General features: G+C 40.0%; 1 protein-coding gene across 1 annotated transcript in view; it reads right to left on the bottom strand.

Moving 5' to 3' along the window:
* xpo4 (exportin 4) overlaps window positions 1-27,735 on the bottom strand; it is a 55,050-nt gene that overhangs the window by 6,370 nt on the left and 20,945 nt on the right. Inside the window, exons 8-16 of the mRNA XM_046404714.1 lie at window positions 18,163-18,320; window positions 10,663-10,837; window positions 10,089-10,265; window positions 9,563-9,705; window positions 9,173-9,318; window positions 7,919-8,096; window positions 2,393-2,552; window positions 2,050-2,219; window positions 1,112-1,286 (exon numbers count right to left, since the gene is read on the bottom strand). Coding sequence (XP_046260670.1) covers window positions 1,112-1,286; window positions 2,050-2,219; window positions 2,393-2,552; window positions 7,919-8,096; window positions 9,173-9,318; window positions 9,563-9,705; window positions 10,089-10,265; window positions 10,663-10,837; window positions 18,163-18,320 — 1,482 coding nt within the window. The remainder of the gene's footprint in view (window positions 1-1,111; window positions 1,287-2,049; window positions 2,220-2,392; window positions 2,553-7,918; window positions 8,097-9,172; window positions 9,319-9,562; window positions 9,706-10,088; window positions 10,266-10,662; window positions 10,838-18,162; window positions 18,321-27,735) is intronic.

Below are 27,735 nucleotides of genomic sequence, written 5' to 3'. Positions count from 1 at the left end.
GAGAACGACTCGAGGGGGGAATATTATCAGCTATATCTATCACTCCTCCTTGGATGTGGTCTCCTGGAGTCTGCAGAGGTCTATAACTCAGTTCTTTTATTTATCATGAGATGTGAAACAAGTTCAGCACTGTGATAGCTGGATGTTCCAACAAAGGCATCATTTAGGTTCCTCAGAACTCAAGTCTTATTTTCATAGTTTCGGACGTTATTTCCATCAGTTATGATTGAGACAAGGAGCAGTCAGATGATGTAAACAAACCAGATTAACTAAAACACTATCTGTAGGCACAACTGAAAGTGAATGCATCTGAAGGGTTGCTAATACTTTGCCATTGGATGGATATTTTTTTGTTGTTGTAATTCTTCTGCCCAGGTTGCAAGACTCTATGTTATTTACAGACCTTATGTTTGCCAGAATATTTGAGGTGCTGAACAGGTGAGATGGGTCAACATGTTCTAAAGAGCTGCCAACAGGCCTCGTTTAGTTTCACAAAATAATTCAACAGCCATGATAAATATGCCTTTCATCCAGTGTTATTGCCACAGTAATTGTCACTATCATTTTAACTCTAACTTCTCACATTTTACTGCACCCATCAACCCAATATATGTTTATGCACATTTATTACTATATGCTTATGGACCTCTAGTGGCAGCAGAGATTCACAAACAACTATTTTACTGCATGTTCTGTTTCAGTTAGTCCCAGAAGCAGTTGGTGGAAGGCATATTTATTTGCAGTAGATACATTACCGAGAAACCCCAACCATGATAAACAAAATATACAAAAATACACCTGCCCATTATTTTTTAAACAGTATTATTTTCAATATCAACTATTCTGTTGATTACTTGTACTACCAAATGTCCTGAGTGAAATAATAAAATTTACAGGGAGCAAACCTGCTGTCTTCAAATTTCCATTTAAGTTCAACAGTGAAGAAAGTAAATAGATAGATACTTTATTGACATTAACATAAGATGTACACTTGCTTTTTCCCTACAAACATTTAAGGATTATCAAACTTTCTGGTGACGGTCTATTTGATTAATCAACTCTTCATTCAGGCTCTTGTTTTTTTCCTGCACACAGTTTATGCACACGTTACCTCAGCCCAGTATTGCTGTTTGGTGTCAGAGTCCATGTGCGCGAAGCCTCCCAGCACCAGAGCTTTCATCAGAGACCTCTGCACCGAGCTGGACAGCAGGTGGAGGGGTGGGCTGCGGCTGGCGAACTGCTTCGCCAGGTTCCACCAGCTCTCACACTGCACCACAATGTTCGCCCTGAACGGACAGGGAGGCAGAGTGTCTGTTAGAGGGGCCGCTGTGGTAGGACCCGACGTGAACCTCAGCAATCTACAAAAACATCCGCACTCGGAGCTTACTTCAGAACACTTCTTCCGAATCTTATTGACCATGTGCACTTGGTCAGAAAGTACACTTGCACTTTACTATGTGCAACAAGTAATTCTTACTCAAACAAATCTTCAAGCTACATGTTGCTTTTGTGCTGTGAGTCTCAACATGGTTGATCTCCATGTTTTAATTTTGACTGAAACAAAATATGTTTCTCAAAATGTTTTGAGCTCACTCGATATCTTTCACAATCCAATCCGTAAATGCATTTTCACTGAATTATTTTTTTCTCTAGGTCATGAAAAACTGACATTTGGGAGACGGTGACAATGACAACATGACCAGTGGTAACCATGCCAACAGGTCAACGGGTTCCCTTTTTAAATTGCTCTAATACCAAAGCCGAGAGGCTTTTACTACTCAGTGCATTTGAGAAATGTAAAAAGCCTTTTGCTTGCATTATAGGAAAGGTAGTTGTTTTAAAAAATCTTGACCAGTACTATACAATAAAAGACAGGATATCTCTGTCTTTGAAAGAACTCCTTCCTCTATAAAATATCAGACAGTTATGAGAAATGTCCACCACAATGTCCTAAAACAACATGTTCTTAAGTCTTGTTTTGTCCAACCAACAAAATGTGTTCTGATTAATTTTCTACTGACTGTTGCAGCTCTGCAACGCTGTCCTCACCTCTCCCTCCTCTCTACCAGCGTCACCAGCAGCTCCACTGTGTCGTTTGCCAGCTCGGTCTCTGAGCTCCACACAGACAGGTTGTTGATCACCTTCTCTAGGAGGTATCCCACAATCCACTGGGAGCCCTCTGTTTCTGCACCAAAAGCTGTGCTCAGGGGGATGCTGATCTGAGGAAAGATAGACAAAAAGAAGAGATGGGTTCTACTGTTACAAAGATTATTATTACCAAGGTATACTGTGATGTGATGACAAAAGGTGCACTGCAAAAGATTTTCTGTGTTTGATGTTATGCAGAAGTATGTCAGCTGTAGGGGAACACGAGGAGCAGAAAACCTCAAACCTGCTCATAGAGCTTCTCATCCACCAGCAAGTAGGTCTTGGCCCAGCGTCTGAGGAACCACACGATGTCCTTTCCCATCTGTGGGCTCAGCAGTTCTGTCAGACTTGCTCTTGTTGCCCGGGACTCAACTTCTGACGTCCGCAACACCGCTGACAGCAACCTGTTACAGAAGAATAGGAGAAGGAGGGAGGGAGGGAGAGAGAGAGAGAGAGAGAGTTTCAATGTGCCAACAAATATGACAGGAAGACAGATGAAGAGGACAGAGAAGCCAGAAAGGCTGTGCCATGTCATATCATATATATATATATATATATGTATGATATTTTTTATATGATTTTTTATATGAATTTTTAATATGATGGCGAAAATGGCAATATTCCAACTTCCTGACATATTGATATCAACTTTAATAGTGTGGGAGTGGCATGATTACAAAAGACAAGATGGACAACAAAGCATAGACAAGAGGCATCCCACTGAGTCCAAGAAGAGCATCTTCATCATTTTACCCTGTTAGACATTTGTATGAAATTTGATCTGAACTAACTTGTAAAATCTTGAGTTATGGCCACAAACATGTTTTTTCAGGACACAGTGACCTCTGACCACCAAATTCTAATCAGTCCACCCTTGAGCCCAAGTGGATGTTTATTCCAAATTTGAAAAAATGACCTCAAGGCATTCTTGAGATAACATTTTTAAGAGAACAGGCTGGACAGATGGACGTCGTGCCTCTGGCCACAGCTACTGGAGGCATACATATGATAGATAGTTAGATAGTTAAAGTGGTGAGAGGCATGCTAACGGGGGGGTAGTATTCGAGAGGGTCACAAGGAAGAATGAAAAAGACATTAAGACCATAAAGGTTTATTTCATACAAAAAAGGTCAAGACAAGCAGCTCTGCAGAGAAACAATATGAAAGGGAGGTGGGAGAGAGCAGCTATTTATCAAAGAAGTGAACTATATTTGTATATCATTTTGGTCTTGAGATCACAGCGTCACAATACAAAGGATGCACGGTAAAGCGGAACTTTCCATATTCGTGTGGGCGAGTAATCTAAGTTTCATTGTGTGTCCACAGGGAGTATGCACAGATCGTCCAATGGCAGCCCCAAAAAAATACACATGCCAATAAACAACTCATCTTGTAACCCTGCCATGCAGCCTCTGTTTTTGGTTTGCTTCTGTGCCTTGATGTGGGAAAATAGGTCCACCATCGTTTATCTTCCAAAACCTGTCACTGCGTAATAGAAAATGAAAACTAGCAAAGACCAAAGATTCTTAGTCTCTTTTCACATTGCATTTAACTTATGCATTCTAGTACTGTCTGTGCATACAAACACTGTTTGTATGCCATGCCGTGTAATCGTGGTTTTGGGTGAATCAAAAACCTCAAATCTGAATCTGAACTCTGGATAAAAATGCAGCTGAATGTGCAGGTAGAGCTGCCATGCTGTGTGGAAACACTTTGGTTTAGTCAAGATTATGTCAAACAAAACAAAGATTTAATCAGAGGTGCACTGCAAGGTTGCAACTCTTGTGTAGAGGTGTACTTAAAAAGATATACTTTCATTTATTATTACAGAGGGAGTGTATTGATTTCAGGTCAAATCACACACCACTACAACAAAGTGAGCAAACCTTAGTCGACACTTCATCGTCTCAATGCCCCTTTGTGTGCAGGGACTTGGATTTGAGAAGGCCACTTTTTACACCCACACAAACACACACACACACACACACACACAGAATGTAAAGGACAGAGAGATAAAGGGCTTAAAGCAGCTTACAGGTCCGTCCCACTCAGTCGAGGACAGTGCACAGTTTCACATTGTTTGCAGAAAACAAAGACAGGCTGACATTTACATGGCCAGGGTCGTCCGCTCGCTGTTAGGAAACCTGATGCCACTGGCCACACATCTCTGCAATCCTCTGTCATTGCTGTCATCCTTCTCATGTGCATGCACACACGCACACACACACAGACACGCATCCCCTACATAATGAACAATCTAGAAAATACAGGGGCTCAATGACCTTCAACAAACAATGTCACTGGCTGCTGTGACTATCTATTGTCGTCACTGTGATTATCTGCACGCACACGCCTGCGTACACACATACGTGACTGCCCTTAAACACAAGAGCATCCACACTGATTGTCAACAGTCGTGAATCAAACTTTTCTAACACCACACTCACATCCTGTTAGGATGCAAGTCTTTCTAACGTGTGGATGATGTTGAAAGGGTCTATTTTAACCCAAACCATGACCCTACTCTACACCTAACCAAACCTGGACAGAAAATTGAAAACAAAACCAGGGAAAAAACATGGGACACAAACCTTGGACACTCAGTAGAGAGTGTCAGTCCTGAGTCTGACCCATCCATCCACCATGACCTCCTCTCTACACACCACATCACCTGACTTTCTGGATTCCTGGCAGAGAGAAGAAAGCCCTGAAGGCAAAGTTCTCCCACTACCAACTACACATGTTTTGCATCCCTGAACCTACTTCATTATGTGTTAGGTGTATTTTTAGAGCCATCATTTTGGACTGATGCTCAACAACAACGAACAAAGGGAGAAAGCCATTGTCCAGCACCCATTATGTGCTGACAACAATTTCTAATCCCACAGTAGAATGCAATGCAGCAACAACAGAGGCAGTGTTTTAAATAAACTGCCACAATCACAAACACTATTTATATTCCAGAAAATGTAGACTAAGATTTGTTTTGAAAGTTAGAAATCTCAGCTCTTGGGAAAATAAGCATTCAATACTTATTATTGATCAACAATTTCTTTGACCACGCTGCAGATATATTATTGTCATTTTGAGCAGTGGCACAGTAGCAAATATTGTCAAGATTATCTAACTGCAACAGCAACCACAAATGCCATGTCCTTTTCAGTGCTGATATCTGAAACTGTCTGGCAGTGGGGATGCTGGCTCTTTGGTACACATGGGCTTTTCCTTGTCTATCAAATTAGTGGTGGCTGCCAGACTGTAGTTATATTTTTGATTAAATGTTTAATCATTTAGTTCATACAATGTCAGAACAGTTAAAAAAAAAAGAAGAAGACATTTTGTCTTAGATAGTCCTACTTATGTTACCTACCTACTCATAAAGAGTAATGTGCAGGGCCTGTAACCTCTAACTTAAAAAAAGACACAACACACTGTGCTTAGCCACCTCAGTCACTTTTACAAAGCATCCAGCTGGAAGGTGTCTGCGATGTTTGTGCATTGGAGCCACAGTCACATGAGATTTTAAAGAAAGCCTGACAAACCATTGGACTGCAGTTGGTCATCATCTGGTTTGGACCCGGGAACTGTCAAACCAGTCACCACCCATATGGACTCCTTTTACAGTCAAGTTCCCAGGGAATGTGCCAAGTGCAGTAGTAAACTACTATTCACTTTGGCATTGCATACCTGTCCTTTACACTGTTTGTCTTATAACAGTTTGACTATCTTACCACTCAGTATAACACCATACTGCAGCAACACGATGATGCCTAGCCCAGGCTTTTTATTATTGTTACTAAATATGGCTTGTATTGTAATTACTTGCTACCTCCTTATTGTACTGATACAAAGCTGAGCTCACCCTGAGGCCACAAATTTCATTACTGTAATGATTATTTGCATTGTTAGCCAAGCATATGACAATAATAATGATGGGATGTGTGAGGGGCATGTTGATTTTGAGCACTCTGAGATCATGTTTGCTCTGTTTAGTTATATTTTTTGATGAGTTATTATATTTTTCCACTGTTAACTTACACAAATTGTCCACGGAGCAATAGACAAGTCACTGCTATAAGCTAACTGACTGACTAATTGTTACTTCCTGGAGTAAGAGAAGCTACTGTTCACACTAACAGGAGTTGGACCTTGAGCTTTGATTTTTCTTTGGTCTTGGCCAAGCTGATCTGCACTGTAAATTCCATGTGGGCCACTTTCTTCTGCCAGCACTGCTCTTCCAATCATACAGTGGCCAAATCCACTTTTATTTTTGGTCCCTGTGGGGTTAGACTCATTTTAGAGGGAGGATACACACCTTCATGTGTCTCATCCTTATACAGTTTATTTGAAAGTGAGTGACAGATTTACTGGGTTGTGTTTTATCATGTGTGTGCATGCTTGAGAGAATTTAAGAGTATGTCATCCAGTGTTAAATGCATTACAACTTGCCACGAAATCACATTAAACTAAAACCACAGCAAGAAGGTGTTTGTTGCTGTGTTTTACTGGCAGCACCTTCAGATAGCGTTTGAATGTGAATGTGAATGAAGTAACCCACCTCAAGCTTTACAGGACAATAACTGTGACAACACTCACAAGTCCAACGACCCTTAGACAAACCCAAGTCTATTCTGGGTGAGTTTTATAGGGTCTGGCTGGTAAAGTGAGATGGACTGTCACAACATCCAAGGTCTGTTGGACACAAAGAAGTGCCATCTCGTCCAACACAACAGTCTGAGAAGCAGCAGTTTGTCCAGTCCTTGACTCAGCCTTATTGTGTAGTGTCAAAAACACATTTAAAATCTACAGTTTTTCAATATTTTTTTGCTTACATTCCTTCCGCTATATGGACCCACACCTTCACCATTAACCCAGTCTTATAGTGATGACAGAAAGGCAGCTACTACATGGCAAGGATATGCCAAGTCACCTACACACATGTTGCTTAGTTTGTTTGGAAATTCAAGCTCTTGACATTTCAGTTCTCAAAGCTGGATGTCAGTAAGCGACAATTTTTCAGTAATTTCAGCTCCTATTTAGCCAACAAAGGAAGAACAAGTTTCTCACAAGCTCCACAACCCTTGGTACTCAGACAAATCATTTAACAACCACAAAAGGAAACTATAGTTGCAAAAATCCCCCAAAAACACAACACTTACACAACGCTTTTTAGCTTAATACAAAATTCAAACATTTAAGGCTCCTATATCCATAAAAGGTATGGCAAAAAAACAGAAAGAAGAAAAGTCTTAAAGGGACAGTTTACTCCTGCAGCGCTATTTATCCATCTAGATTGTTTTGGAAGTCTGCCAAAGCGCCATAGAACATACCTGAAAGACACAGCACTGTCGCTTTCCAGAAAGAAACAAAACAATTTAGAGGGAAAAATACAACTAACACAACTATGGATGGTTTTTGATTTTGGGGTGAACCGTTCCTTTAAATCTCAATTCCAGGACATTTCAAACTTAAAACAGATTTCTAAATGACACTAAATATTCGCACACCAATTGGCTCTCAAAATTCCCAAATTATGGCCTAGTTTTTCTGTTTTTAAATGTATCTACTCTGTGATGTACCAAGTTAAAGTGTTAGACTGGCCAAATTTAGTTAGAGAACAAAACAATAACATTTCTCAGCATTTTTCTTTTTAGAAAGCAATGGATACCAAAGCAGATACTCTTATTTTCAGCATCCTCTGAAAAATACGTAAGCAGTATACAATTAATTCAAAAGCTTTTATCAACCTGTGACACAACAGAAAAGGTACCTAATGACTGAGTCTGTGCGGTTGCAGCCTGGTATGGATGAAGCCTTCTCGCCCGGCGACCCTAGGATCTGCAACGTCGTGTTGATGTCCACTTCTGTCGAGTGTTTGATGGAAAATTCCATCACCTCCGAAGGGATCAACGGAGTTTCGCCCTGAGGGTCGTCAGCTAGTAAATACCCTGGTGAAAGTAGAGACACATGTAGAAGGCAGTAAGAATACGTTCATGTTGTTGACTTGAAACAAAAATACACATTTTCTTAGAAAAATCATCATAGTGAGCTGAGAAATTAATTGATTAATGGATTAGTCTCTCAGCAGAAAATTCATTGGCTTTTTTTTTTCTTGCTCTTGTATGATATAAAAGGAATATGCACACATATATGCTCCATATAACCTGAACATTACACAATAATAATAAAAAGTGCATATATCTTTAAAAGAAAGCATTTGTCAGTGGCTCACCAGGCCTAAATACTAAGCCAATGGCAACAAATGTGCTAAACCGCTTTAATGATGCCGATTCAGACAATGTTTCATTAGCGCAGACCAACAGAACTGGGTGGAGTTCTGTTACTCTGTCTTGTTCCCAAATAAAGTCAGTTACAGTCGGTTAAAATCAAGTGGAACATACTGCACTGGAAAAATGAACACTATAAAACGGTCATATTCTAGTATATTAAAACATAACACGACTTTGCAAAGTGTACTCTGTTTGCATCTGTTTCTACGGGAAGCCTTTGTGGAAACTGAACCTCCTAACAATGATTTTAGAAAGCTTCATGGAAAAGCTTGTTGAAAGCAGATAATACGTCAACCTTAGTGAGAAAACACAGCATTTATTAAAAGATCTCAAAGTGAAACATACAATAACTGCTCACACCGTTCCCCACAAAAATATATACATACGTGTTTTAGATCAAAATATACTTGACTGCAGCCAAGTACATTCTGTATATTCAAGTATATAAAATACTGCAGTCTCATACATCATGAGAGCAGGTAATAATTGTCACAGTTTATTCATTGTGAGAGTGAAGCAACTAACTGCTCCTTACCAATAAGTCCTGAGTATATAGATAGGTGTGCTATCAGGCACATTAAAATGCAAAGGGGCCTCAGTGGCTTAACAACTGTGTCTTCCTCAGAACTGAATGGGCTCATATGCCGACCGTTCCAAACCATGAAACCACAAAATGTCCTTGTTGTAAAAATAAAATGACACAAACAAACAAAATTGTATGTCTTGCTGCTGACCTGAGACCAGTATGAGCCAGTGAATGTCCTCATAGAGGTCGTCGAGAACTTTGCGGTCCACTGATCCAGGGTTAGATGAAGCCATGAGGTGCTGCTGGGTCCTCTGGAGTTGACCGTGCAGTCGTGTCACCCGGTCCTCCAGCAGGCTGCGGGATGAGGTCATAACACCAATGTCAACACGGGAAACACACACAAAATTTCTGACCTTTTGAACTGCTGAGATCACACACAAGTCTTGAATGAATTCTTGTGAATAATGCAAACTATGTATAAGTCAAACAGGCTTTGGACATTCAATTTTACCGCACTTTGAACAGTTTTCTGGGACATTCAGATGGAGCAGGAAAGGATATGAAGTATTTGGTAAGTTTAAAGTGTTGAAGTGTTTACCTTGTGAGCAAGGGGATACAGTGGTCGGCAGCCACACGTCCCAGCATGCCAATGCTGGACAGCTGGTCAGAGAACAGCTCTCTATCGTCTTCCTGCAGCTCGTTGATCTCTTCTTCATCATGAGACGATATGCCATTGACTGACTGAGGAGTGTGTAGGTGACAAGGTTTTATCAGTTGCAAAGAGAAAGTGTGAAAGAGAACCCAAGTTACATGGGAGGAGCAAGAGAGCAAAGAGTGTTCATACTGATGTGGAAATCCGAAAACACACTTCAATGTTCTACTTGTATGCTAAACAGCAAACTAAAGTATACATAATTATCATCTTACTAGGCATAGTCAGATCCAGCGTTATAAGACATGTTGAACTGAATGGAGTTCTTTGCTCCTATCTTTAAACACAGTGTCCAGATCTTTAGAGTCCATTTACAGGGTGTCTTGCCTTCCCTCATCAAAATACACACATGTGTTTATCACCGATGAAAAGCGAAACACAGCAGTAAATGGCGAAAACGGTGGAGCCTCACCAGGTTCCGGGTGCCTTCAGGAGCAGCCAAGTGACACTGGATGTATGAGTTGAAGACCTGGATTGCAGGCTGAACAAAGCAGCCGCGTGGAAAATGCTCTTCGTCCTGGACAAGCGTCAGCCACGACTCCAGCAGCTTGTCGTAGGCCTCCATGTAAACCATGTCATCTTTATCCAGCTGTGCAAAGAAAGAGCAATTCATTTCTTGTGACTTTGCAGTCAACAATTACAGGTGAGAGACTATGTGCAGGATTTTTTGGTTGTTTCAAAGTCACAGTTTATGATTTGAGGCACCACTCTGTAAGAGTTTCTGGAGTGCAAGAACTGTGTACTGGATAAAAACGAAGAAACGTTGATTTAGAAGATGATGATCAGAAGGCAAGGATACAATAGCTACAAATATGTCAATTCATAGTATTTCAGTCAAACAATACCTTAGAGCCTGAGGTTCGGTTCCAAAAAATTTAAATCAGATAATTTTGGGTTTGTTCTACATGACGTACCTTAGTGTAACAGGATGTGACTGAATTGAACGATCTGACTTTTGAGAGGCAGATGAAGATGTTGTTACTCACCACCTCCTCTAGAGCGGCACTGCGTCCAAAAGAGCAGGTGAGCAGTGTGAGGCAGTTGATGAAAGAGGTGAAGAGGTCGCTGGGCAGTGCCGTTAAAACACTTCGAGGGAACATGGTAATCAGATTGGAGATGATATTGGAGATCCCCACCGCCTCCGAGTCCTCGATCTCAATCCTGGGAATGCAGATAATGAAATGGGATCTAAAGATAAAATCTGGTTGATTCCTGTTCCTGAAATAAACTGAGCTTTTTAAATCAATCAATTGATTACAGCTGCTGGGAAAATAAGGGTGAGAAAATAAGAGCAGTGAAATGAAAACTAATATCTCTGGAAATACATTCAGTGATAAAAATTGATTTCCTTCTCTTGAGGGAAAAGGTCAAGTAAGTCCAAACTGCCAATCTTTGTCATTCTTGAATCAGCCTGTACTTTGGCCTGAAGGAGGGCACTTTCCACTCTCAAGGGTGAGGCTGGGGCTAAACTGGAGTCACCTTCCAGTTTACCCGCTGGTTTGGAAACAGGCATGAAAAGTGATCCTTAACCAAAACTCGTGGGCAACTTGACCCGTGTGCAGTTTTTCCACAGCTACATCTGAGGTTATTTTTATGGTATTTCTGCCTCATAGTACAGTGCACAGTGCACAAGATAATAAAGAGAATGGCTGTAATTACAACTCTTGTCTATAACAGACTTATCATCACGTCATACCATGAAGCATGAAGTGACCGTTAAAAATTGTTTTTTGCTTGCATGCTGAATTTTAAAACCAGAAGTAAAATTTTCTTGTAATTCAAATTCTTCAACATCTGGACAAATCTAACCACAGTGGTGTATACAATCAATGCGAGGATACACTGAAGGATGACAAGAATTAATGCAGTCACGGTTTTACAACAACTGCTATGTTCACTATTTTAATGTAGTGTTACAGCATGCTAATATTTGCTAAATATCACAGAACACAAGGTGCTGCTGATAATGTCATCAGGTATCTGACAACAAACCAAACTGAACTAAATGGAATTTTGACCTTTTGACGGCATTTGAGTAAAAGTCAGAGGATCGGTAGGCTTCAACCTCTGGGGCTCATGAATGTCTGCACAAAGTTTAACAGTAATCCTTCCAACTGCTTTCACTGAGTCATTTCAATCTGACTGACCCATCAGCCAACATTATTATCCATAAGACCTTGCTGCTAATGTAGAAAAATGTTTAAAATGTCACAGTGTGACATTTATTGTTTTTTGTCCTTAAGAAGAGTCAATCTTGCAGCTGCACAATTAAAGGGCTGCAACGCTTAATCGATTAGTCATCCAATACAATTAATAATGACAATTGATTAATTTTTCCTTATTTTCTTTGTCAGTTGTGATATTTTGGGTTTTGGACAGTTGGTTACTGTTAACGGAAGCAATCTGAAGGTGTCCCTTTGGGCTCTGGGAAAGTGATGAGAATATTTTCTTTTTTACGTATTTTATTGACTGAAGGATTAATCAACAGATTAATCAATAATGAAAATAATACTTAACTGAAGCCCTAACGGATTAACTCTATTAAAATCACAACTTCCATTTATTTCTCTACCAAATCTAATTAACATTTTCACTGTATTTAAAAAAAAAACAACAACACTAAGCGATCTCTTTGAAAAGATCAACAAACGACAACAATGTACTGCAGCACAGGGCAAAACTGTGAGCGGCCAGACTGAGGAGCAATTAAAATGTCAAAATTCAATGTGTGAGAGAGAAATGTTAAGAGGAACAAAGTGGGGTAAAAAAGATCCAGATGAACAATAAAATGGAGAACAAAACAAGTCAGAATCAAGGAAAACAGACTGGAAAGGCTTGGGATTTGTCCAAAATATGTGAGTGGAATTTTCCAATTCAAAACATATTTTACAAGCAATGTGTCTGTATGGTTGCAGTGCTGCAGGGTATTGCCACAAATCACCACATTTTCTTTGTATAAATACATAAAATAAGAGCTAATCAACATAAACGCTGAGGAGGACATTTTAAAACAAAAAGAAAAATAAACTTGTCAGTGTTCTCTGGTAGACACAAGGGCTTAGGTTTTTACACAGTACTAATCTTGCAAACCCATTCAACAGTCACAGCATCTGCCTCAAAAAATTTCCAGCATTTTCGACAGTTCTGCTGGGTTAACAAAATGAATGTCTAAATATGCCATGTTCCTGACACTTGAGAGGAAATCCTCTTTTAAGCCCTCTAGAAAACCTACATCACCCTGAAAGTTTTTTTTTTGCTTTTTATTTTTAAATATATATTTTTGCCTTGCCTGAATCGACACACCTCTCCACTGCCAGCCCCAGTCAGAGAGGAACACAGTGTTAGAGGCCTAGCTAACCCCTATCAGATGGAGTTAAATTGCGAGCAGAACTGTTCAATCATTGTAGATCGGCCATCCCTCTCCACATGGTTTTCCGATGAGGCAATTGGAAAAAAGCTCCAAGAATAGGTGATTACAGACCGAGAGGGAGAAGAGGGAAGAGAGAGGGAGTGAGTGAGAGCCTGTGAGAGAAAAGAGAAAGAGAGAGACCCCTACTCGCTGGGTCACGTGGTCTGACAACAAGCTTGTGTGCAAATTCAAGTGTGTGTCTCTCTCAGTTATTTATACATGGACATGTGGCCCTTTAATTCAGTTCAGAACCACTTCGACAACAGACACACCCACGAATCAACAGAAAATATTTCTTTTGTACATAGTGGCCCTTAATCATCTCTCCTGAACACACACACACACACACACCAAGCTCCCATGAACACCACTATTTACGATAAAAACCTCTTAACCTAACCTACTATTTTTTCATATTCCAGTGCTAAAGTGCTTAGACAATGATTACAACATAATTCAAATACTATGTGTAAGGAATGAGAATATAATATTAAAAGTACAGCTGATTTGTTAAGGGTAATCAGGGTATAGTTGAGTGTCATCAGCTTAAAAAAATCAAACTGTAGTACAGTTGTGAGTAGACATCGACTAATGTGATTTTTTCAAAGGCAAGCAGATAGCACTGTGGGCTGGACACTGAGTGAAACCAGAGTGGTGACTACACATACAGAGGGGATGCTGTATCCGAAACAAAGGAGCACAATTTTAAATGAATTTATTTTATCAGCAACCAACGGAAATGTATTAATTAGTGAATAGTTTAAGTCTTTCGATTTCATAAATATATTATGTGGTATCAGATCGTTGCACAGACTTTCTACTCATAGATACTCGATCTAGAATTTTAGGCTGCATTGGAGGCATTTCAGATACTGATCTGAAATCTGTATCTGGTTTGACAGTTAAAGTACATTTCAACATTAGCTCTTTGAGCTTCAAGCGAAAACATTATATTTAGCGCTCTTTTTCCTTTTAGTATGACAGGGGCATAGAAAATGTGCTAACTTTCCATTTAAAAGAGGTGACTGCTGATAAAATTCCAACCATCACAACTCAGATGTTAAAATAAGAAACTGGGGCTTGAAAGAACACAATGAATTTTTTTCCCTTCAGTTTGCAGCTCAGGTCTAACCATCCTGGATGTTGGAAAGCAGAAAGTTCTGATGCTCCTTATGTTAAAGGACAAACTGAATCAAGTGCAGCTCAGATTTGATACAGAGAAGCTTAGTGTTAGAGTCCTGAATTTTGCTGGAAAAAAAAAACAAAACAAATAGCCAGGGCTGCAGTACAACAGTGACTGCCACACCAGATTAAATTCACCTATTTGTGTTTATGGTCAGCAATGTGTTTAGCTGATATTTACAAAGAAACACAGCATCTCCTTTAGAAGAGGCTAGATCAGAAACAATTTACTGGTCAGTCTATTAACTATTTTGATAATTGAAGATACTCCAATATGAGGATTTGTTACTTCTCTTTGTTTTATGATAAACTGAATATCTCTTTTCTGAACAAGACATTTGAAGACATCACCTTTGGCTTTAAGAAATCCTAATGAATTGCTAATGAAAGTAAATGTTAGTTGTAGCCCTCGGAGAGACTCATTTATCGGGAGGGGTGGGGGGGAATTAAACTCTCTCAGACCTTTAGGTAACTGCTGCCTCACTCAGCTGCTAAAAACAGAACAATAATCTCTTTTAATGCATCTTCCTGAAGCCCAAAACACACAGGAACAATCGATCTCCAAAAAGCCCCCAGTGAGCCAAGCCACAGACTCACAAGACTCATAATGTTGGTCCGCCCGAGATCATAGCTTCTATTTCTTCACATGACCTCTGCTAACAAGCAGGCAATAGAAGAATCACAGACAGAAACACAGGAGGACCCGTGGCTCAGTTTCTTCAATACCACACACCTGCCCACGCCAGTTCAAACCTGATGCCAATAAAACCATGTTAGTCATGAATCACCTCAAGTATGACAAGTATAATCTATTGAACATACTGTATACAGTGGAGCATATTTGGAGCCACAGGGGTCCCTATTTGGTTCATGTGTTCTCATTTAATCTGTCTGCAGGTCACTTTGGGTAATGATTCCTTGAAGCAAGTGAAGTTGAATGAATATTGAGTGTTAGATTATTTCTGCTGGACAAAGGCTCAAGACAAGTGCTGCATCACTTCTGATTGGATGCTCTGATTAGAAACTGTTGACTCATGTGTGAGACGTGGTGGGGGAGACAGCTTGATAATTGAAAGGTTGAGAAAATGTACTAAGGAAAACTGTCTTTGAGAATTGCGTTTGGGATGAAAAGCATTAATTTTCTTTGCTCAGAACACATAGGTTCAATATTGTTTAGTAAATGGATTTTCAAGAAAATTAATTGAGCAGAAACCTCAATTAAACCTCAACAAACCTCAAAACATTTCCATTACAAGTAATTGTAATGGAAACCTATTGACATTTTGATTCATCTGCTTAATGAGTAATTAAGTATTAAGTAAGAGCAAGAGCTAACTTTTTTTGTCAACAGGCCAAAATTCATACTCCACTTTCACAACATCAGTATATCAACAGTCAAAACCACATTTAAATGCCAGGTATAAATCTTTGACAAAGGTGGATCACATAGATCAAATTTTGGCTCAAGTTTCCTTGAGACTTGAATAAGCAGTTTGTTTAATCTATCATTTTCATTTATTTTGTCATTGATTGAAATAGAACATAATAGCATGCATCACAACCCCATGTTTAAATGGCTCTGGGCAATTACTGCAGTAAGGCTTTTCTAGTTTGTGTCTTTCATTTATCTGTTGCTGTTGTCTTTTAAATAAGCGGTATAAAACATGGATGGATGGATGGATGGATGTCTTTTATTGTGCTTTGTGATATCACACCTTGAAAGATTCCATTAAAAAATAATAATAATAATAATAATAATTTGCCATCTTAATGATATGTATATCCAGTACTGGTTTTCATTAGAGATTTTGTTTTAATTATCTATTCAGATTTTGAATTTCTCTGTAAAAGGACTGCGGTCAATCCAGTTTCATTGATTTGCAGTATTTGATCACAATGGACAAATACAACCAGAAATAGTTCTCACAATATTTATTTTAGTGTTGGTGCCTCACTCCTGCTTGTTATTGATATGCAGAAATTAAGGATCCACATTCTACTCCACCACTTTTCAGGCTGAAAATACAATGTCTCTGTGAGAAAAATAAAGGCATAATTTGATCCTCTTTCACATAAAAGCGGCTTTAGAGGAAACTGAGAAACACAAGTTCTTGGTAAATTCTATTTGTTATTGAACTGGAGGACAAGCTCATCCCTCTTCAGCCAGTTTCCCACAGAGAGTGCAGATGCTAGAATCAGAGGCCATTAAAAACACAGACTCAACAAGCAATTATTTCCTGTAAATAAAACAGAAATGGCACAGAATGAGTCACACTCTGACTGCTGACGTTGGCCTCCATCACTTGTTGAGTCTCTGAACTTAAGAAACATGGCATCCTTGAGATACTTGAGGGAGATAAACAGCTACGGAGACTGTAGCCAAGGTAATATAGCAGCATCTACGCTTGCTCACTGATCCTGCTTTTTGAAAGCTGCAATATATGCTGTTGAAATGGACAGCTGAGGTTTCGGATTACATGTACAAAAGGCAAACATGCAGCCTTGATTAAATGAACCACACGAGAGCACTCTCATAGATTAAATATCATTTCTATTTATCTACAACTCCATCTGTGTTATTGGGGTGGTTTTAATAAGGGAAATCAATAAATGTCACCCGTTTCACATACAACTCCAGCTCTGCACTTTTCACTTTATGTGATTCTTGTATCCAAAATGTCTTAACTTTTTAATACATCCCTGAAAAATGAGACTAATTAGACTAATTAGACTAATTAACCAAGGCAAAGCTAATTTATTTTTGTGAAGTGGGTGTGTAATAACCCCTGCATCTGTGGGGGAGTTGCTCTCAATAGGCAGGTTTGAATTAGTTCCATCTGTTGTTTGTAAAGCCTCACCTGTCAGTGTAGCTCAAATTGCTAGCTTAGACAACTAAAAAGTTGTGCAGATAATCAAACATAAGACTTGAGAAGAAAGCAGGAAAGCGATCGGTGTGAAACAGCTGAATAACAGCTACTATCAACTGGAAGAAAACAAGAAAAGCTGCTTTGAAAATTCTCTATTGTGTCCCTGCTGTGAGCTTTTGGTTCCTTATTTTCAGTGCTTTTGAAATTGTATACTGAAAGGAGAGGACTTCACAAGCTAATATGGACAGGAAGAACGATTACAGTGTCCCATAACTGTCAAGATACATACGGCATATGAGTACTGATTTAACACAGACTTGGAAAAATGAAATTAAAGCTAGCCAACAAAGATTCTTCAGGCTGTCAGTACAATGCAGCACAAAACATTCACCGATGACTACCCTTGACAGGGATACTGCACTGGTTTAGTAAATTTAATACAGGGAGGGCAGCCACCTGTGTTTGGTAAGCTAGTAAACATTACGTGACCAGGATGCCAAATAACAGTTTATAATTTGTCACAACTATATAGTCACTACAGAAAGACCAAAAGAGGCAATTAACCTGTGCCATAGTATTACAATAATCAGAATCCCACATGACATTTAGTCTCATTTCAATATGTCAGCATGTGGTTGAGCCCAACTTGCAAGACAATGCTGACATTCCTCCAGGCTGAGAAAAACTGGAAAAACAAAATACATCTACACTAAAACACAGTCATACTAGTGGCTCTGTGAGACTAACGATACAACATAAATAATGTCAGGCCTATCCTCTCTGCAGGGCTGTGAATGTCTATAACGCATTTAATGATGATCCTTCCAATAGCCGTTGCGATAGTGATGAACCGACCCACCAATGGACATACAAACCAACATCCACTCGCACTAGCAGGTCTAAAAACAGTACAACAAATACATGTGGAGTATGTGATTTACTGCCACACAGCACAGGGCGCAGAACTCTGAGACGAGTTCTCGGCCACTCACAAACTATGTTCAATTTTCCAGCACAGTGACACTGACCCGTTGATCATGCTGAGCAGGCCCTCCACCAGGTGGGCCAGGTAGGAGATCTGGGCGCTCTCATCGGGAAAGATGGGCCCATGCATGGAGGCCAGCTGGGCCAGGCACTGCAGGGAGTCCTGGGCCATGTCGGAGTCTTCTCTGATCTTCCTGTGTACCTGCAGATTGAGAGAAGAAATGCGTGTCTCAGTGTTTTCAAATTATCAAAGAAGAATCTGATGAACTGAAAATATGTGGAAAAACATCCGTACAGTATCGCTTTTAACAATTTGCAGAAGAAGCATAGATCATTTCAGTCTTGTTTCCCACTTGTAATATGTAATATAAGATATGAGATCCTTTTTGTAATAAAGAGGGAAGGCTAAATCAAGAAGGAAGTGTGGTCTGAGTAGGTGTCTCACATCCTCTCAGATTCTTGACCACCTCAGAGGGCTCTTTATGAATAAAAGAGAACACCAGAATAAGCTTACGGTAAAAGCCCAAAAATCCTAAAAGTCCTAAAAAAAAAAAAGACCTATCTGTAAGTGTCAGCTCAAAGGCGTGAAGCAGAGAAGGTGTAGTTATAGGTATAACAGGAGAATAAGCTCAAATGACTTAATTAAGTGGTGACTGCTTTGCCTCATGCGGTCTGTACTGTACTGAGTAAATGTGTATGATGGCTCAACAGGATGTCAGCGGTCAGAATAACCTGTGGAGCACTTCAGCAGCAAGACTTGAGCACACTAGACAATGAGGCCATTTAAACTCCTTCCTCCGTTTCCTTGGCTCCTCTATGTCAGTTTGTCATGAAGGTACACTTAAAACTGTGCTATACAAATTTCAGAAATCTTCGTCTGTTGAATTAGTTGTGGCACCTTATGGGGTCAAGGTATCAAATTCCATTTTGAGGTTTGAATTTTCATGGATGTGTGAATTGTGGATTCTAAATTTGAATTCAGTGTTAGGGGTATAATCTTGTCGCCTCAATAATGTAAATGTATTAAAAATTCTAGTACAGTTTCACTTCACAAAAGCAAAATATTTTTCTCTGAAATGTTCAAGTGCACAGGTTATGATTAAGAATTCAGTTCAAAGGGAAGCTCCTTTTTGTAACATTTATATATTTATGACTTAAATGAAACTCCAACTGGCTCTCAAAAACCAGAGGTGTTCTATACAGCAAACAGAAACCGTGCATTAAGGCACATGATGAATTAACACCAGTACAAATCATGGAAATTCTAAATCTTGGCATACTAACATCTACTGTTGTTAAACCCCGTAAGATTGTCCTTATCATAAGCAACTGTCTGATGGTACTGAGTGAACTGAACAGCCTCCTGTATTTACGATCACGATATTACGGCATATATATGGCACTGACTTCAGAGCTTTTTAAGATTTTTCAGTACTCTGATAGGGTCTTACCTGTTCATATTATGTTATCCAAAAGCAGAAAAAGGGATGTAGGTCTAAATACAATGTGTGAAAGAAAATTTGATCTAATTTCATCTGCTGATTGTTCCCCAGTGCTCTAATGGTACTTGACACTTACGAATATGACAACCCCGCCCATCCAAAAACAAGCCACTCTGAAAAAGTTTTAGACAAAAGAACCGGAAGGTGAACCTGTCTCGTCATCCTCCTGTCACCACTTTCAAAAACAGATCAGCTGATACCAGGCAGGATCAATACTCACTGGTGTAACCCACTACCCAGCAAGGCGAAGCGGAATGGCGAATCAATTTTCGACACGTCTGTCTTCAGACACTGTGACCCCTCAAACAAACAATCACTGAGCTCGTCTGAGCCCCCAGACAGCCTCAATCAAACCCAGAGAGGAAGGATCTGGCTCCTGATGGAAAAAGATGGGCTCGATTCAGTCTCATCTCAGTTCTGAGCTTCTATTCACTTGTGGGATTTGGGGGTTTGTCCGTGCCGAGCTGTCACACTCCAACAAGAATAGAGACATTGTGGATTCAGTTGTGCACGCAGACAGACATACACATACAGCAAGGTAGCAGCAGTAAGAGGACTGCGAGTCATCACAGCCTCTCAGCAACATGGGTTTCCACTAACGGTACTATGCGGACGTCTGGAGCTCAGCTGCCTTCCTCCTGTGCGCTGTGGCTCTCTTCTCAGCCTGTCCGAGCTCTTTTCCCCTCTCTTCTTCTCCCGTCTCTTGAACTGTCATCCTGTTAAATCCAGGGTGAGTGCTTCATCACTGGCTCCACACACTATGCCAGCACATGGCCACATTGAAGAAGCAATCAAACTTTCAACCTTCTTCTCCTTGTGGCTTCTTCTTCCTCCACCTCCTCTCAAATCCTCTCCCCTTCTCACTTCCTCAGTCCCCAAATTCTTTCCCGCTGCCTCTCCACACTCCTCCCCCCTCTCTTCTCTCTCTCTCTCTCCCCAGCTGGGGTGCCTGGTTGTAAGCCACGCTGCTGGGAAGAAATCTCAGATGCTAACGCTATAGCGTAGCCACCACAGTCCTCTCTGCTGCTGGCCTCTTCCAGAGCGTGAAGTCATCCTCTGGAAGAGCTCGGTAAGAGGAGGAGAAGGAGGAGGGGGTGCTGGGTGAGTGAGTAAGAGAGGGAGAGAGAGAGAGGAGGAGGGGTGGGAGAGGTAGTGCAATGCCAAAGGATTGAACAGCACGAGCTCTGAAAAAGCAGCTGCACCACTGAACGATCCATGCGATGCCAGTAATGTCAGTCGCCTTGAGTCTGACTATAGTTAGAGATACACAAACTGTGTGTGTGTGAGTGTGTGAGTGAGAGAGAGAGAGAGAGAGAGAGAGAAAGAGAGAGAGAGAGAGAATGTGGAGAGTAGGAAGGATGGAAGGAGAGAGAACAAGATATAACAATATGGAACATTTTGAACATGCAGCTCAGATGACAGAAGATTTGACACTCTGATTAATCAATGAATTTGCTATCAGTGAGGCATTAGTTGCTGTTCTTGCTAAGTCGAGGTCTATTAGATTTACTTTGGCAGTTGAGTGAACTTCATACCAACAGAGTACCAAGAGGCCGAGACTGGGGAAACAGAAAGTGAGCAGGGCTTGGGGTTGTTTGTAACAATGTTTTTGATTTGAGGATTATTAATATGTTTTTCTAACCAGTTTTTTTTTTTGCATTTAATGAAAACAACATTCCAAAATCATCAAAACACAAGTAGCCATGTAGTAATTTGACTAAAAGTCTGGCAAAATTACGTTATGAACAGAAACTAAAATTAAAGAATAAATAAACAGATTTTAAGTCTATTTTCTCAATTATTCAATCAATCCTTTATTTTATACAATTTCAAACATAATTAATAAATTATTTCCCAGAAGCCAAGCTGATGTCTTCAAATTGTTTGTTTTGTCTTATAGACAATCCAAAGCCTAAAGACATTGACATGTATGACAATGAAAAGCTGGAATGAGCAAATTTTTCTCAAAGTCAGTGCTTATCACACTCGCTGCAGCTGTAATTCAGTGCCAACTTCAGCTAGTTTTCATACTTTGTGCTTTGCCAAGTGTCAAGCCTAACAAAGTTTTCATCAAATCTTTTGTTTCCCTTTTGTTGTTAGCAAGTACAAACATTACTAACAGCTATAAACAGTAGCTGTTTGACATAAATTCCCCAAGTCATGTTCTAAAACTTGCTCTCTGCACTGCTAAATACCACTCTCATCTATGATCATGAGTGGACTGTGTGTGTCCTCTTCACAATCTAGCTGATCACATCGTTTCGGTTTCAGGAGAATCTCCCATTTTAATTTGAATATTACAGCAGCGCAAGAAAAATATGCCGTGCTTTTATTTCATGGCATCGCGTGCATATTTAAAATCAAATTTGTCTCTTGTCTTCTTTTCATTTTACTTCTTCACTTCTTTTCATTAAACTCTTACTCAAAACTGCAGTGAGCCAAAAACAAAGCTGACAAAAGATCAACTGATTCTTTGAGTTTAATAATTCAACTTGAACTGGATAGGAAGATGGATCCCTAAACCTCAATACATTTGATAATAATTCTGGGTATTGGAAAAAATAAAACATAGGGGTGATAATTCAATATGCTGTGCAGCATGATGTAACCAAAGTGTCTTTCTGTATACGTAATACTCAAGTTTATCGATACTTGTTTACACTCCTATTTGAGAGAGATTTGAAGGGACAAGGGATACATTCTGTTGAACCTTCCTGAAGACATATTTTAGTTGTATTGTGACTAGTGGGGTCATTCACCAGCCCTGTGAAGGAGAAAGAATGTAACTGGGAAGCAAAGAATGGGCCTATGAGGTAATGAGGCTGAGAGTCAAGTAAAGAGAAAGACAGTGAAAATGAGCCATAATGAGAAAAGAAAGTGAGGGACGGGGTAAGGCAAGTAGACAATAACATGAAGCAGAGGGTGAAGGAAAGAGATGAGAGAAAGCTAAATGATAGAGGAGGAGAGGGAAAGAGAGAAGAGGGGAGTGGGAGAAAGAGGGAGGGAGAATGAGGAATGATATTTATAGAGGGAGACAAAGCCTGGTGTCTGTTTCCTCAGGGCGCTCAGAGGCTCATCTTTCTGTTTTTTCAAATCAACACTGTGCTTCTAACTTATTGTCTTTGCCACCATCACTCTCTCTCTGTCTCCCTCTCCCTCTCTCAGATTGGGTTACTGTCTGCCGGCAGGCAAAGTCAGAAGAGAATCAGCCTCAGCTGCAGCCTCATCACTCCCTGTACTCCACTGCTGATTGTGTTTACTGGGTAAACACAAAATGCCTTAATGTGTGTCCTCTTGTACTTGTATATCTGTAAGGACTAAGGGTAGGCCTCTACACCATGTATAATTTTATAACATAGTGGCAATATGCAGCATGATATACTACATTTTCTGGAAATTTATTTGAGCAACTATTTACAAATTAAAAACAGCCACAATGACGTGTCTGTTCTATTTGTCTGAAATATTTAAAAAATATTGGTATTTTAGGACACCAGCGATTCCATTTTGCCATAAAGCAGTGGTTAACTTGCAACACTGCCCACAACAGGCCACTACAACGCAAAGTGAGTGTGACTTTTGGCTAATTCTGGCTTCTTTGAAGGACACTTAAGGGGTCAAGAGTTCTTACTTACTTATGCTTATACTATATTATATACAATTATATTATATTTATGAAAGGGGTGACATTAGTTTCAACCAGACCACGTTAAGAACCTTAAGGAACAAATGTACTTCAATGACCAGAGAATGCAAATCAGAGTCGGTGACAGAGAATCTAAATAACCCCTCAAAATGTTGGAAATTATTTAAATCTCTGTCAGGTACACGTGTTACTTTAAGCCTCCCTGAACACATTTTATTTGGCTCATATGAAATAAAGAACAATGCTGAACAAACTTTGCTTAGCTAACACTTAGTCTATGCTGGGTCTGTGTTTGATAGCTCAAATGTAAACATAACTCAGCCATGTTTTGCTATGACTCCAGCTGACGGAAATCTGGATTTGTTTGATTTTAAACCTATTTCAGTCAGTAAAGCTCTGAAAAACACTGACCACGAAGGGTCTGAAGGTACAGTCTGGATCTGTACCTCTTAAAGGTGGCAACAGATATTACTGATGAGCCCATTAGTTATTATTTTTATGTTAATTCCCTTTTTTTTTTTTATTTTGTCTTCTGTCCAACTCCATTTGTAAAATTTAGTAAGATGCCTATGTTCTCCCGTTACTTCACAGGAGGAGACCCATCACAGTTGAACAACTACTGTTGGGTTTCCCACTCTCAGCCCCACATCCTTGAATCTCAGGTAAATCTACAGTTTGCCAAGTCTGTGATATGCATGTATGTTCGCATGTGGGTCAACTGAATGCCAATTTAATGCAGCTCTCTAATCATTCAGAGCCAAATAGAAAGCATAAACCCAGAGAAACAACCACACAAAACACAACACTGAAGCCAAAAATTACAAACACTTCAGTCGTGTATGCTTTTATGTGCACTCTACTGTTTCTCTTTTTATTTTTTTGTGGATAGAGTGAGGGTGTGCAGTGTGGTCATGAGGTGTTAAATCGACAAAAGTGGAGTGGGTTTATTTTGAGGCCAACAATCACCGGGGTTTTCTTTCCAATCTACCATGGCCTATTTACCCCCAAAACTCTCACTCTACTGCAAATTGCATCCATGTTTCACTTTCTCTGTAAATCCCATTTCTCTGTTCTGTTTCTTTTTTCTATACTTCCTGCCTATTCCTCCACCCTTGTTTCACATTCTCTTTGCTTTCTCTTACATTACCTTCTTTCTTATTCTCCCTTCATTCTCTTCTAATTTTTCGTCCTCCCCCTCATGGGTCCACCCATCCTCAATCAGTCCCCGATCCCCAGAGCCGTAGCTGTCTCCAGCTGAAGGGGAAGAAACATGAACACTTTTCCTCAAAAGCTTTGGGTACTTTGATTTTTAAATACGTGCTTGCCCTGTCAGTCAGATGGGAAATTTTAAGGCCTGGTTGGTACCACTAGTAATCAATCATGGTCCAGCGTTCTCTCACCGATTTATAGATTTATTGCGATTATTGTTCCTGAACTTGACCTGAGGACGTCAATCATGTTTCATATCATCTATACAGCATATCTGTCACTGCTCTGTCACTTTTGGCTGTCCAATAAAAGGCTTGAAAAGGGACAAAATAATATCATTTTAATTTTAGCAAAGATAATGCTCAGTAAACTCTGCTACATTAGTGTGACAGGAAACACAAGCTGTCCGATGAGCTCACATATTAATAACATGTTATCTACGATAATAACATTTATGACAGTTAAACAAGTTCACAGTCCGCCTACTTTGCTTTCAAAACAAGTTTTTCCTAAACTGGTGATTTAGAACCTGTGTGATCATCTTTCTGCTTGTGGTTCTTGTTTTTGGTGATGCTGTGTTGTCAGACCTCAGAATTTAACTTCGCATTGATGAAATGGCACAATGAGAAGTCACCAACCAAAGCAGCCTCCTGTTACCTCAGGACACTGATCAGCAAGGGAGCCTTGCATCCAGTTAATGGGAGACTGACAGACAACCAACCACAGAGGGACGGACACTCTCCAGAGCTTCTCAGCAAGAGTGTGTGTGTGTGTGTGTGTGTGTGTGAGAGAGAGAGAGAGAGATGGGTGGGTTACTGTGGTTGTTAACAGGGGCCCCTAATCCCGGGGCTGGGCTCTAATCCTGCCATCGGTCCGTTGTGGACTGTGACCCTAATGGCACGTGCCTCTGAGTACCCTGAGTGCACACACATGCGCACACACACACACACACACACACACACAGCAGCCTGTTGCCCCACACGGCTGAGGAGACACAGCAGCTGAAACAGCAGCATTAAATTAAATACACACACACACAAACATATAGACAACATACACCCACCCACCCACACACTACATAGACGCATGCAGGCACAACACACAAACTTACACCACATAAACTCAAATTCTCAAAGTCCAACAGAGACAGATATGCACTAACCAACACACACAAATGCATACGACACAAGCAGGAGGATGCTGTAACTGTCTCACACACTCACACACAGACAGCTGACAGACCCGCAGCAGCCTTACAATAACAAACAGTTGAGCTACTAGAAATACCAGAGTGAGAGATGAGACTGGAGGCCTGAAAACTGAAACCAACACAAAACACATCCTGAAGATTCCAGTAGCAAAGAGAACCGACTGAAAAATGCCAAACATTTTTATCCATGTCAAACTGCTGCAACTGGCTGATCAAATCCTTGATCAGGTCTGTGTGCTCGGTATAACAAACCTCGCACTGCATTCATCGCTTGAAGACAGTTGTGACAGCTTTGTTGACAAAGTCATAACAAATCTGACTATACCCTGTTTCAGGACTGTTCAGTGTTAGCGAATGGTGATTATCAACTACTTCAAGGGAGAAACACTACAAATAATTATGTGCACATGGTACAACAAAACACAAGTTTTTTGTAAAGAAAAAATGTCATCAAAATAACACTTTTCCAGATTTAGTAGCAACTAAATGTTTGTGTACTATTACAGTTTTGTTTATTTTCACTTTAAACCAGATGCATGAAGATATAATTCGTAACCACAGAGGAAACTTTCAACAGACCAACGATAAATGAGCCCTAAAACAGAAACACAAACACGAGACTATTTACAAGATGTTTTGTTTCCCCAGTGCTGAATATTAGATTAAAAGAAAATGTGATGAATAAAAGCACAAGGAGAGGTTATTTTCATCTTTTTATGCTTTATCTGTTAGATAAACTCTGAGATGCTAACTGTGGAAAATGGGGTCCAGTATACATTTAACTTTAGAATTAATATAACAATAGGCTATGACAACATGAAAATCACATGTTGAATCAAATCTCACTGTTCATCTCAATGACGTGCACAATAACATTACATGAAAGTCATGAGGAGAGAATGAGAATGCAGGAAAACTGATAAAACTGATAAACATTTGTTACACTCTTCATCACCAAGCACTACAAGTTAAAATACTTTGAGATAAAGAGGCTGAAACAGGCTTTCCAAGGTTCTTTTTCAAAAGCGAAAGAAACCTTGAAGCCCATCAGTTACAACTACTTCCTTATAAAATGATCCAAAATTGGAAAACAAACATAAACTCAGCCAGCAAGTTTCTGCCTCTGTGACTGAACAAAAAAAAAATTACGTCAACAGACAATGACTGTGTTGTATGGAGGACAACTCCAAAAAAAACCTTCATGTAACAATAGTAACTGCAAAATGTCACTGGTTCTTATGTTCTGCTCATAATTGCACTTGACCAAAGAACAAGCTGACCACCGACATCAGGGGAAATATCAAGTCTCTTTATACACTCTGAATGTAAATTGAGCGTATAATTTGCGTTTTCCTTGTGGAACAGCACACACTGCTGATTCACTAAGCTGAACAGCCAGTCACTTTCATTCTTTCATCATGATGAATCATACAACTAGCTATCCTACATTTGCCATCCGTTGGTATCCCACGTTTAGTGTGTCAGGGCACAAAGGGCTAAGTGAGAGGACCAGTATTAGGCAATGTGTATGTGTGCAGCTTGTAGTAAGCTAAGGTAAGGCCACATTCAGTTCAACAACCCACAGAAAAGATAATGTTAGTGTAGTGTAGCAGTAACAGGATAGCCAGACAGGTCATGTCAGTAGACAGCTGAAAGCAGAGAAGTGGAGCAGTATCTGCCGATGGGCAGCCAGACGGTTTTGGATGGATGCTGAATGGAAGAGGAGCTGACCGGTTTGTTCCACACTTCTCTTCCACACCGTTTGCTTAGCCAGCGTGGGCAGCCTCTTTAAACACATAAGTCATTGCACAAAAATACACATTTACTTCACAGGGCGGTCCTCTGGACAGTAACACAATAATACGACCCCACTGCAAAGCACCCATAAATCTACTTAATGGTGTGCCCAAAAAAATCCCACAAAACTAGCAAAAACTTCAGTGTGCGCCAAGAAAGACGAGGTCAAGTGAGATTTCACTGCCCAACGTGAAAATGAAAACTGTCTCTCTTTGTTTATCTTAAAAAACCACCATCTAGAGGTCAGGGGGGA

The sequence above is a fragment of the Scatophagus argus genome, chromosome 11 (genome assembly GCF_020382885.2).
Source record: "Scatophagus argus isolate fScaArg1 chromosome 11, fScaArg1.pri, whole genome shotgun sequence".
Lineage (NCBI taxonomy): Eukaryota > Metazoa > Chordata > Actinopteri > Scatophagidae > Scatophagus > Scatophagus argus.
Note: the sequence above shows the minus strand (reverse complement) of the source record. Positions and strands in the feature narration are given on the sequence as shown.